At 44.1% G+C, this 12,322-nt stretch overlaps 2 protein-coding genes across 7 annotated transcripts in view; one reads left to right on the forward strand and one right to left on the reverse strand.

The window, feature by feature from the left end:
• Nucleotides 1–412, reverse strand: part of ABHD18 (abhydrolase domain containing 18) — a 46,168-nt gene extending 45,756 nt beyond the window's left edge. The window contains exon 1 of the mRNA XM_066233366.1: nucleotides 1–412. Within this exon, the coding sequence (XP_066089463.1) occupies nucleotides 1–412 (412 nt within the window).
• MFSD8 (major facilitator superfamily domain containing 8) overlaps nucleotides 368–12,322 on the forward strand; it is a 26,065-nt gene continuing 14,110 nt past the window's right edge. Inside the window, exons 1-5 of one of the 6 annotated variants that reach the window (XM_066233405.1) lie at nucleotides 368–500; nucleotides 4,314–4,405; nucleotides 6,213–6,256; nucleotides 8,320–8,560; nucleotides 9,741–9,854. In XM_066233405.1, coding sequence (XP_066089502.1) covers nucleotides 436–500; nucleotides 4,314–4,405; nucleotides 6,213–6,256; nucleotides 8,320–8,560; nucleotides 9,741–9,854 — 556 coding nt within the window. In that variant the 5' untranslated portion in view covers nucleotides 368–435. Of the gene's footprint in view, nucleotides 501–524; nucleotides 696–4,313; nucleotides 4,406–6,212; nucleotides 6,257–8,319; nucleotides 8,561–9,740; nucleotides 9,855–12,322 lie in introns of those variants that run through there. The other 5 variants (XM_066233425.1, XM_066233415.1, XM_066233435.1 and 2 more) reach the window with 5 other exon arrangements.

The following is a 12,322-nucleotide window of genomic DNA, read 5'->3' on the forward strand; positions in this document are numbered from 1 at the left end:
GGGCTGCCGGCGGTGCCTGGTGTCCAGCCGGCCAAGTCTCCTGGAACCCGCCTCCCTTCCGAGCTCCAACCGCAGCGACAGCAGCCTCTCCCGGAACGCAAGAGCGCGGGGTTTCGCGCAGGAGCCCCGCGAAACACAGGAACCTGGGGCGGGGTGGCCGTTGGGACACGCCCCCGAGCCGCCCCAGCACTCCTCCGCACCGCCCGCGAGCCCCGGAGGCGCGGACCCAAGGAGGAGGCCGAGGACGCAGGGCCCCGCCCCGAGCCCTCACGCCCCGCCCCGAGCCCTCTCCAACCGGTGCCGCTCCGCCCACTTTTGGCCGCAGGGCGCGCGCGCACTTGCTGGATTGTTTTGACAGCTCGGGTGGTGCGGCAGGTGAGGAAGCAGAAGGTGTCGCGAGAGTTCGCCTCATACCTCCTCACGGGCTCTGTAACCATGGCGGACCTGGGGGTCGAGTCTGAACGAGAACCGTTCTTAGGCGAAAGCACTCCCGGAAGCAGGTGAGCGGATGTAGGGGGAGGGCACCGTAACCTCCCTGCGCTATGCGTCAGCCATGCGGGGCCGAGAAGAGGCGCCGGCTAGCGCGAGGCCGGAAGTTGGCCCCCCAGCACCGAGAAAGGGCGGAGTCGGTCCGTACGCTGGTCCCGGGGAAGGTGTCGAGGAAACAGACCGCCTCTGGGACGTTCCCTGCGCAGGTGCAGCCGCCACCCCACTCTGCGTTTGGCCTTTTACAGAACTGAGCCCTTCACCCATTTCACAAAAAAATTCCGAAAGGATGGTTTTATTACTTGAATATATCGCTGTTAGTGTTGACCTAATTGCCTGATTCTTTGTGAGAAAGTAAGCCTTGCTGAGATTGGTTCACCTTTGTTCTACGCTAAATATATAAATAAAGACTAGTTTTCTTTTTTTTTCTTTTTTTTTTTTAGCGTTCAAGAGATGAAGGGTATTTTGGCCTTTATAATTCTGGTTATTTCGCTCCTACTTTATGGACAGCAGCTATTCAATATTTAGTTCGTCTCTTTTTTTATTATATTTATTTATTATTATTATTATTTGTATATTTCTGAAGTTGGAAATGGGGAGGCAGTCAGGTAGACTGCCACATGCGCCCCACCAGGATCCAGCTGGCACGCCCACTAGGGGGCGATGCTCTGCCCATCTGGGATGTCGCTCTGTTGCGACCAGAGCCATTCTAGTACCTGAGGCAGAGGCCATGGAGCCATCCTCAGCACCCGGGCCAACTTTGCCCCAATGGAGCCTTGGCTGCAGGAGGAGAAGAGAGAGATAGAAAGGAAGGAGAGGGGGAGGGGTGGAGAAGCAGATGCGCACTTCTCCTGTGTGCCTTGGCCTCGAATCGAACCCGGGACTCCTGCACGCCAGGCCGACCCTCTACCACTGAGCCAACTGGCCAGGGCCTAGTTTGTCTCTTACTGTGCAATTAAGCATGTCCTTTTGCCTTTAGGAAAACGGAGTTAAGTAACACTGTTTTGAAATATAATAAGTATATCAAGAAAATTAAGACACAGTTAAATTCCAGCTGTCTATGTTAATTTTTGCACATTTGTCCTTCTTAAGCAACAAATGTTATTTTAACTATTCTGATTGAAACTCTTAGAAAATGTATTTCTCTGGTCTCTTATTAAATAACACCTGTAATGCAATTTTGTCTTGAGATCACAGTGATGTTCTTGGCTTATCGAAGCTGCTTTTTTTTTTTTTTACAGGGACAGAGAGAGAGTCAGAGAGAGGGACAGACAGGGGCAGACAGACAGGAATGGAGAGAGATGAGAAGCATCAATCATCAGTCTTTCGTCGTGACACCTTAGTTGTTCATTGCTTGCTTTCTCACATGTGCCCTGACCGTGGGCCTTCAGCAGACCAAGTAACCCCTTGCTTGAGCCAGCGAACTTGGGTCCAAGCTGGTGAGCCTTTGCTCAAACCAGGTGAACCCACGCTCAAGCTGGCAACCTCAGGGTCTTGAACCTGGGTCCTCCGCATCCCAGTCCAACGCTCCATCCACTGCGCCACTGCCTGGTCAGGCTCGAAGCTGCTTTTTATTTTATTTTTTGCCTATTCTGTTCCTGGCTGACTATCCCTCGTCATATTTTTGTTACCTGTTGACAGCCAGTTTTTGTTTGTGTCAGCAACTTCTCTCAGCTTTAAGACTTCTACTTTGGTGCTGGTTTGAAAGCCATACATGAGCTCAGTAGAATTGTGTGTAGTTAGGACATGGAAATTTGACTAAGGCCCAAAGATCTCTTTTATGTAATGGCATATATGGTGTTAAGAACTTCATATGTATATGTATCAGGAACTGATTTAATATACCTGGCACATCGTAGATCTAATAAATGTTATTGCTCTTCCTTCTCTACCATTCCGAGTCACATCACATTTGAAAAAAGTTTCTTTTTTGAAGACTAATTTGAGTCTAAAGTCTATTTTAGAAAATAATCTTGGAATGTAAGAAGGTATTTTGTCTGTTTTGCTTGACTTAATTATTTGAAAACAGAATTCTTTTTTTTTTTTTTTCATTTTTCTGAAGCTGGAAACAGGGAGAGACAGTCAGACAGACTCCCGCATGCGCCCGACCGCGCCCGACCGGGATCCACCCGGCACGCCCACCATGGGGCGATGCTCTGCCCACCAGGGGGCGATGCTCTGCCCATCCTGGGTGTCGCCATGTTGCGACCAGAGCCACTCTAGTGCCTGAGGCAGAGGCCACAGAGCCATCCCCAGCGCTCGGGCCATCTTTGCTCCAGTGGAGCCTTGGCTGCGGGAGGGGAAGAGAGAGACAGAGAGGAAAGCGCGGCGGAGGGGTGGAGAAGCAAATGGGCGCTTCTCCTGTGTGCCCTGGCCGGGAATCGAACCCGGGTCCTCCACACGCTAGGCCGACGCTCTACCGCTGAGCCAACCGGCCAGGGCTCGAAAACAGAATTCTTGAGGTAAATTTGTTAACTCTTTATGCATATGTGAAAATGTAATGAGTACACACACTCATGTATTCCACCTGACAGAGGGAGGATGTCTGGCTAATATACATGCTTGTCCCTTAGTCCAGGTCACAGGCCTGTATGAAAGATATACTTAGTCTTGAGGGGCCTTGGTCTCGCTTTGGTCCACTAATAGAACCTGGGTTAGTGCAAAGGGAAGTATTCCAGGAAGTTTAGGGCTAGGAATATCTGAGGTTACATCAAACTTTCCTGGTGTCACTTCCTCATTAATTTTGCTGAAATTACTGAGCCAGAATAGCTATCTGCTGCAAACTTAATTTGCTGTCATCAAGTAGAACATGTCTTAATGATGACAGTAATTATCTTTCATTACTTAGTATGTAGTTGTATATCCCACCTGTGGGAGATCTAATTGTACCTAGTTTGATTTATTTTGATAAACTTTTAATTCATTTTGTCAGTTTAACAAATTTCAACACTTTTTATTTATTTATTTTTTAGCAAGAGAGAGAGGGACAGACAGGAAGGGAGAGAGATGAGAAGCATCAACTCATAGTTGCTTCAGTTTAGTTGTTCACTGATTGCTTCTCATACATGGCTTGACTGGGAGCTCATGCCAGCAACCTTTGTGCTCAAGCTGGGGACCATGGGGTCATGTCGGTGATCTCACACTCAAGCCTGCGAGCATGCACTCAAGCTGATAACCTCAGGGTTTTCTTTTCTTTTTTTTTTTTTTTCAGAAATAGAGAGTCAGAGAGAGGGATAGACAGGGACAGACAGACGGGAATGGAGAGAGATGAGAAGCATCAATCATCAGTTTTTCATTGCGACACCTTAGCTCCTTGATTGCTTCCTCATATGTGCCTTGACCGTGGGCCTTCAGCAGACCGAGTGACCCCTTGCTCGAGCCAGTGACCTTAGGTCCAAACTGGTGACCTTTGCTCAAAGCAGATGAGCCCGCGCTCAAGCTGGCAACCTCGGGGTCTCGAACTTGGGTCTTTCGCATCCCAGTCTGACGCTCTATTCACTGCGCCACCGCCTGGTCAGGCGACCTCAAGGTTTTGAACCTGGGACCTCTGAGTCCCAAGTCAATGCTCTGGCCATTGTGTCACCACCAGTCAGGCTCAACACTTTTGGATAATTAATTTGTATAATGATTCATAAATACAGCCCACAGAATTCAAAGAAATAATGCTTTTTCATAGATAAATTAGTATAGCAGTAAGCAATATTAGTAAATTAAAGCTTTATTGTATCACTTTCATGACTTTAGGAAAGAGAAAATAAAAGTTTTCCAAAGAAAGATTTGCATATAATGAGATAACTTTATACTACTTCTTTCTTCTTTACACCTAGAGAATGGGACATTATAGAAACTGAGGAACATTACAAGAGCCGATGGAGGTCTATTAGAATTCTGTATCTTACTATGTTTCTCAGCAGTGTAGGTAAGTATTAGAAATTACCTAATTTTAAAAATTTATATAAAATCTAGCCCTGGCCGGTTGGCTCAGCGGTAGAGCGTCGGCCTGGCATGCGGGGGACCCGGGTTCGATTACCGGCCAGGGCACATAGGAGAGGCGCCCATTTGCTTCTCCACCCCGCCCCCCTCCTTCCTCTCTGTCTCTCTCTTCCCCTCCCGCAGCCAAGGCTCCATTGGAGCAAAGATGGCCCGGGCGCTGGGGATGGCTCCTTGGCCTCTGCCCCAGGCGCTAGAGTGGCTCTGGTCGCGGCAGAGCGACGCCCCGGAGGGGCAGAGCATCGCCCCCTGGTGGGCAGAGCGTCGCCCCTGGTGGGCTTGCCGGGTGGATCCCGGTCGGGCGCATGCGAGAGTCTGTCTGACTGTCTCTCCCCGTTTCCAGCTTCAGAAAAATACAAAAAAAAAATAAATTTATATAAAATCTATTTTAATATTTAATTTTTAAAAATTATTTTTATATTTGATTTATTTATTATTATTTTTTTTAGGCAGAGACAGAGAGAGAGTCGGAGAGAGGGACAAATAGGGACAGACAGGAAGAGAGAGAGATGAGAAAACATTAGTTCTTCTTTGTGGCTCCTTAGTTGTTCATTGATTGATTTCTCATATGTGCCTTGAATGTGGGGGTACAGCAGATGGAGTGACCCCTTGCTTGAACCAGCGACCTTGAGCTCAAGCTGGTGAGCTTTGCTTAAACCAGATGAGCCTGTGCTCAAGCTGGCCTCCTCGGGGTCTCGAACCTGGGTCCTCCACATCCCAGTTCAATGCTCTATCCACTGTGCCACCGCCTGGTTAGGCTAAAAATTATTTTTATTGTAGTAAAAACCATATAATTTAAAATTTACCTACCGTCTTACCATTTCTAAAATCAGAGGTGTTAAGTGTATCTACATGGTTGTGTAATCAATATCGGGTTTTTTCATCTTGCAGAACTGAAACTTTTTCCCCATTAAACAACAACTCATTTCCCCGTCCCAAACCCTGGGGACCACCATTCTACTTTCAGTTTCTATGAACTGGACTATTCTGGAGGATGGCAGAGATATGGCTAAAGGGTCCAGGGTTTCGTTTTGAGGTCACTAAAGTATTCCAAAATTGACTTTGGAGGTGGTTTCATATATTTCTGATTATACTTAAAACCACTGAATTGTATACTTCAAATTTGTAAAGTGTATGGTATATGAGTTATATCTTAATAAAGCTTTTTTAAAAAAAATAACCTTTCCAGAATTTTGATTGGATGTGCCTAGCATTTAAAATTGACAGATAGTACTGGACTTTATTATTACAGTTCTCAATTAATAAAGCCTAAAAGAAATTATGGATTTCTTGTAAGGATGACCATCCTGGTTCTTTATAACTACTGCCCCCCTTGGATAATCATTTTATTTCTTCCTGCTCTTTCAGTTAATCAGCTTTCCCAAACAACACTGATTAGAAGTCTAACACTTCCTCTATAACAAAGTGGCCTTTCCTCCAATCATTTCTGCCATAAAAACTTAACAAAACTTTCAGTGACTTCCATTTCTCGTAAAAGTTTATGAGTAAGGTAAAATAGGTATTTAGCTTTTAGTATATTAATTATAGCTAGGGACTATAATTATATGTTCTTTTCATGCATAAAATCATATTATTTGATAAAGTTGACATTTTTGGGCATAAATTTGTAAATTCAGAATTATATTTTAAAATCCATGCTATAGTTCAAATAATTTTATCTATAAATAATGATGAAAGTATTATAACTATAAATAACAGAGTTTGTCTCTTTACAGGATTTTCTATTGTGATAATGTCAATATGGCCATATCTCCAAAAGGTTTGTACACTTCAAAATCTATTCTTCTTTTAAAATATATATATATTGTTTTGGGTTTTTTGCAGAAAGAGGAAGGGAGGGAGAGAGAAACATTCTTCCATTTATTTGTGCATTCCTTGGTTGATTCCTGGATGTAACCTGACCCGCACTGAACTCATAACCTTGGCTTGTCAAGAGGGTACTCGAACCAACTGAATCACTAGGCTGGGCCTATTCTTCTCTTAAGTAGCTTTAGTAGTATTTTCTTAAGTATTTATTTTATTGATTTTAGAGTGGAAGGGAGAGGGAGAGATAGGAACATTAATCTGTTCCTGTATGTGCCCTGACCGAGGATCGACCCAGCAACCTCTGTGCTTCGGGATGATGCTCTGAGCTATCCAGCCAGGGCACTTTAGTAGTATATATTAACTTGTGTGTAGTTAAGAGTTTTCTAGAGCCTCTTTGATATTCTATGACTCAATCTTTACTAGAGCAACTCACAGTAACGATTCCTCACTAGAGGCTTGTAAGTAAGGTGATCATAGGCTTTACTGTGCAAACCAGAATACTCCTCAGGTAACAGTGCTGTGCCAGGAAAATAGGTCCGTCCCAGGCAAGGGCACATGCACGGTCCCCTGCTTATTAGCCACTTGGGCTTCCTATCAATGCCCCATCCCTAATTAAAAAAATAAATAACTAGATTTACTGCTACATTTGCATATCTGGTTTTTAATTTTATTATTATTATTATTTTGTATTTTTCTGAAGCTGGAAACGGGGAGGCAGTCAGACAGACTCCCGCATGCGCCCAACCAGGATCCACCCAGCACGCCCACCAGGGGGCAATGCTCTGCCCATCCCGGGCGTCGCTCTGTCGCGACCAGAGCCATTCTAGCGCCTGGGGCAGAGGCCAAGGAGCCATCCCCAGCGCCCGGGCCATCTTTGCTCCAATGGAGCCTTGGCTGCGGGAGGGGAAGAGAGAGACAGAGAAGAAGGAGAGGGGGAGGGGTGGAGAAGCAGATGGGCACCTCTCCTGTGTGCCCTGGCTGGGAATCGAACCCGGGACTTCCGCACGCCAGGCCGACGCTCCACCACTGAGCCAACCGGCCAGGGCTGCATATCTGTTTTGAAAATTAATTTGGTCCTGGCCGGTTGGCTCAGTGGTAGAGCATCGGCCTGGCGTGCGGAAGTCCCGAGTTCGATTCCCGGCTAGGGCACACAGGAGAAGCGCCCATTTGCTTCTCCACCCCCCCTCCTTCCTCTCTGTCTCTCTCTTCCCCTCCCGCAGCCAAGGCTCCATTGGAGCAAAGATGGCCCGGGCGCTGGGGATGGCTCCTTGGCCTCTGCCCCAGGCGCTAGAGTGGCTCTGGTCGCAGCAGAGCGACGCCCCGGAGGGGCAGAGCATCGCCCCCTGGTGGGCAGAGCATCGCCCCTGGTGGGCGTGCCTGGTGGATCCCAGTCGGGCGCATGCGGGAGTCTGTCTGACTGTCTCTCCCCATTTCCAGCTTCAGAAAAATACAAAAAAAAAAAAAAAAAGATTAATTTAAAATTGCATTACATGAACTGACTACCCATGACACTAAAAATTGTTTCCATACCAAAAGTTATTGGAAATATTTGCCCTGGCTGGATAGCTCAGTTAGTCAGAGCATCATGCCGAAGCCCAGAAGTTGTCGGTTTGATTCCCAGTAAGGGCACCAACAGGAACAGATTGATGTTCCTTCTCTCCCTCTCTTCCTTCCTCTCTCTAAAATCAATGAAATAAATAGTTGTATTTACTTTATAAGAAAGAGTTAAAGAGTGGCATATTTTTTTATAATGTTAATCTGATTATCTTTTTAACAAGACTTTTATGACCCAAACATTTGCATAGTCATTCCAAAAGATAAATCTTCCCCAGCATTTTTCTTTGTGTATAGTGAATTGTTAGCATATTTAATTGTAATGTGCTACAAAACTTATGTTAGAGAATTCTTTATTTTTTAAATTAGGAAATGTTACATAGTAAAAAAAATTGTATTTATGTTTTAAACTTGACTTTTCTTGGATAATAATCCTTAAAGCATTCTCCTTTTTTTCTGCAGATTGATCAGACAGCTGATACCAGTTTTTTGGGCTGGGTTATTGCTGCGTTTAGTCTTGGCCAAATGGTAGCTTCACCTATATTTGGTTGGTGGTCTAATTATAGACCAAGAAAAGAACCTCTCACTGTCTCCATCTTCATTTCAGTGACAGCCAACTGCCTCTATGCGTATGTGCACGTCCCTGCTTCTCACAATAAATACTACATGTTGGTTGCTCGTGGATTGGTGGGATTTGGAGCAGGTAATGTGCATGCGTATATTCGGTTGTGGCAGACTCACATTCATCCTGACATTTATGGTCCAGGCTCACCTGGCGTCACCCCTTCTCAATCTCACACCCCACAGTTCAACATAGAGATCTGTTACTGCAAATGGGTATCTTTATATCATCTTGCCGCCATTCATGATGTTCACATTACCTATGATCTGTTCCCGTCATTCTTCACCCTTCAAGATTTAGTTTCGTATCTGACACGAACTGTCTTAGGCTATGCTGCCTGCCCCTTGCTTATATGCTGTTTTGCACTGTTTTTATCTTGTATTACCCGTTAGTAACAGTAAACTTTTTGTAGTTAGAGACAATTTGAATTTTTTTTTTTTTGTATTTTTCTGAAGTTGGAAACGGGGAGGCAGTCTGACAGACTCCCTCATGCGCCCGACTGGGATCCACCTGGCATGCCCACCAGGGGGCGATGCTCTGCCCATCTGGGGCATTGCTCTGTTGCGACCAGAGCCATTCTAGCGCCTGAGGCAGAGGCCATGGAGGCATCTTCAACGCCCAGGCCAACTTTGCTCCACTGGAGCCTCGGCTGCAGGAGGGGAAGAGAGAGACAGAGAGGAAGGAGAGGGGGAGGGGTGGAGAAGCAGATGGTTGCTTCTCCTGTGTGCCCTGGCTGGGAATCAAACCCGGGACTTCTGTGTACCAGGCCAACACTCTACCACTGAGCCAATCAGCCAGGGCTGAGACAATTTGACTTAAAAATATTCCTTGGTCCCTAGCAAAGTCTCCTGCACATAATAAGTGCTCAATAAAATTTTTTGAGTTAAGTTGTTAGAGAATTTCTTTTTTTTTTCTGTTTCTTATATTACAGGTGTAAGCATGCAGTTTGTGATGTATTTATTTTAAAAATAGTGGTAGCAATCAGTAGTATGCCATTCACTCAGCGTTTTCTCAGTATTTAATAATGAAAAGTATAGTTCAACATTCCTATAATGCCAGTTTTTCATTCATGCAAATGTTAAACTGTGTTTTCCTACTACTAAAAGTATATTTCCTATTAATGCATTTGCTCAATAAACATGCTGTGCTTGATCATAAAGAGGAAGCAGTGACAATACTATAGATTAATATTTCCTCCATTTAAAGCCAAATTAAGGTGAATTTTATAAACTGAAGGATATTTTATTGTGTCTCCTCTTAGGAAATGTAGCAGTTATTAGATCATACATTGCAGGTGCGACTTCCCTTCAGGAGAGAACAAATTCCATGGCAAACACAAGTGCATGTCAAGCATTAGGTTTTATTCTGGGTCCAGGTAGGTGTTTTTCACTTGTCATTACTTGAGTTTTTGGTTCAGTGTTAAGTGAAATCCAAGTATAAAGCCTTGTAACTGGAGGGGAAGGGCGGGAAACTAGCCTCTTCGGGTCCAGCAGTGAGGCTAGGCTCTTCCATATCTAAGTTAACTCCTGTCCTCTAAGTGAAGTGCTGTTCGTCCCTTTTTACAGATTAGGGCTCCAAAGCATAGAGAATCTAAGTAAATTATCCCAGGTCAGCCAGGTAATAAACGGAAAAGCTCAGGGTCATACCTCAGCTCTGTCTGAATCCAAAATATATGTTCTGTGAAACAGTCATTCCACTTGACCTATATCTACAGGCAAGAGTTTGCTTTTCTATATTTTTTTTTTGATGGAAGGATTCAAAGAAAGTTACAGGAGATTTTTTTATCCTTTTTCCCTTTGCCCATGTCTTTAAGAGTTTTCTAAGGTTGAAGACAATGAAAGAATTTTAAAAAGACTTAGTGTTGGCCCTGGCCGGTTGGTTCAGTAGTAGAGCGTCGGCCTGGAGTGTGGGAGTCCCGGGTTCGATTCCCGGCCAGGGCACACAGGCGAGACGCCCGTCTGCTTCTCCACCCCTCCCCCTCTCCTTCTTCTCTGTCTCTCTTTTCCCCTCCTGAAGCCGAGGCTCCATTGGAGCAGAGTTTGCCCGGGCGCTGAGGATGGCTCTGTGGCTTCTGCCTCAGGCGCTAGAATGGCTCTGATTGTGGCAGAGCGACGCCCCAGATGGGCAGAGCATCGCCCCCTGGTGGGCGTGCCGGGTGGATCCCGGTTGGGCGCCTGCGGGAGTCTGTCTGACTGCCTCCCCGTTTCCAACTTAAGAAAAAAAAATGTAAAAAGACTTAGTGTTCTCTCCTTTTCCAAAGCTCCCATCCTTTAGCTGAGCTGAACAAAATAGAAACAAAATTTAACACTTTACCAGAGCCAGTTAAGTTTTTGCTGAATTGAGAAATCGGTAAGTTTTATTCCGAGAGTAACTTTGGAACCATATAATTGGTTCATGCATTGAAAATTGAAGCTATGAATGTCATCAGTGGGAGTCCAACTCAGTTGACTTCATCAGCACGCCACCTTCATCCCAGGTGCCACAGCACCTTTCTGTTTAACCAGGAGAACGTTCGACAGATTAGAATTTAAGTCATCATTCTCCAACATCTAATATAGATATTTCATTTTAGTATCTGAAGTAAAATGGAGAATAAGTGGATCTATGGCCATAATATAAAATACATCAGCACATAGTCTGGGTCTTTTTAATTTCCTACTCTACCCTCAGTATCTGTCGTAGTACCTGGTGTACAGTTGGGTGCTCAGTAAATATTTAGACCGCCTAAAAAGTGTGTTAAAGATTATCTCATTTAAACATTTTGTATTATAGATGACTAAATGTAGGCCTGAACAGGTTAGATCAGTGGTCCCCAACCTTTTTTGGGCCACGGACCGGTTTAATGTTAGAAAATATTTTCACGGACCGGCCTTTAAGGTGGGACGGATAAATGTATCACGTGACTGAGACAAGCGTCAAGAGTGAGTCTTAGACGGATGTAACAGAGAGAATCTGGTCATTTAAAAAAAATAAAACATCGTTCAGACTTAAATATAAATAAAACGGAAATAATGTAAGTTATTTATTCTCTCTCTGTGGAGCAGTACCAAATGGCCCACGGAACCGGTCCACAGCCCGGGGGTTGGGGACCACTGGGTTAGATGACTTTCCCAATGGTAACCACATTAACAAGCACTGAATTACTGAATATGCACTAGACGCTGTTTAAGTGCCTTAGGGGCAGTGTCTTACTTAATTCTCGCTGTAACATTACATGTAAATTTTTGAAGGAGCCAGATACAGACTCTTAAGTCAGGAGAGTGAACCAGTAAGTATTCTTCCAGTCTGATCTTTGCTGCAAAACTAGGTTTAAAATATTAACTATCTATATTTCAAATAACTTATATACATAATAATATTTTTAAATATTTACTTAAAATGTGATAATGTCTTATAATGAAATTGATTAAACATTAAAATTGATTTATGGAAGAAATTATATAATTTATATTTCTTATGGCAATGTTTTTTAAACATGAAATTACTTACAAATTACTTTAGATATAATCCTTGGTGAATTCATGTACATCAGTGTTTCTCAACCTTTTTTTCATTATTGTCCCATAAGGAGCTTTGTAGACATTTTTTTTCCTCATTACTCCATCCCATAAAATTTTAATACCATTGATGTACAGAATATTGTTTATGTATTGTATGCATGTCTGTGCTTTATGTCGGAGTCAATTTTTTGTCCCCTTACTCAGAACCGCTTTTTTTCCCTTTGTTGGGATGCATGATGTAAATGAATGTTTCCATAATGTTACCTCCAATTTTATGGGAAATGTCTCATAAGTTTTTAGTCTGTCTCTCCCATATAATTCATTTGTGTCCATTTTATTTTAA

This window comes from Saccopteryx bilineata, chromosome 1 (assembly GCF_036850765.1).
Source record: "Saccopteryx bilineata isolate mSacBil1 chromosome 1, mSacBil1_pri_phased_curated, whole genome shotgun sequence".
NCBI lineage: Eukaryota > Metazoa > Chordata > Mammalia > Chiroptera > Emballonuridae > Saccopteryx > Saccopteryx bilineata.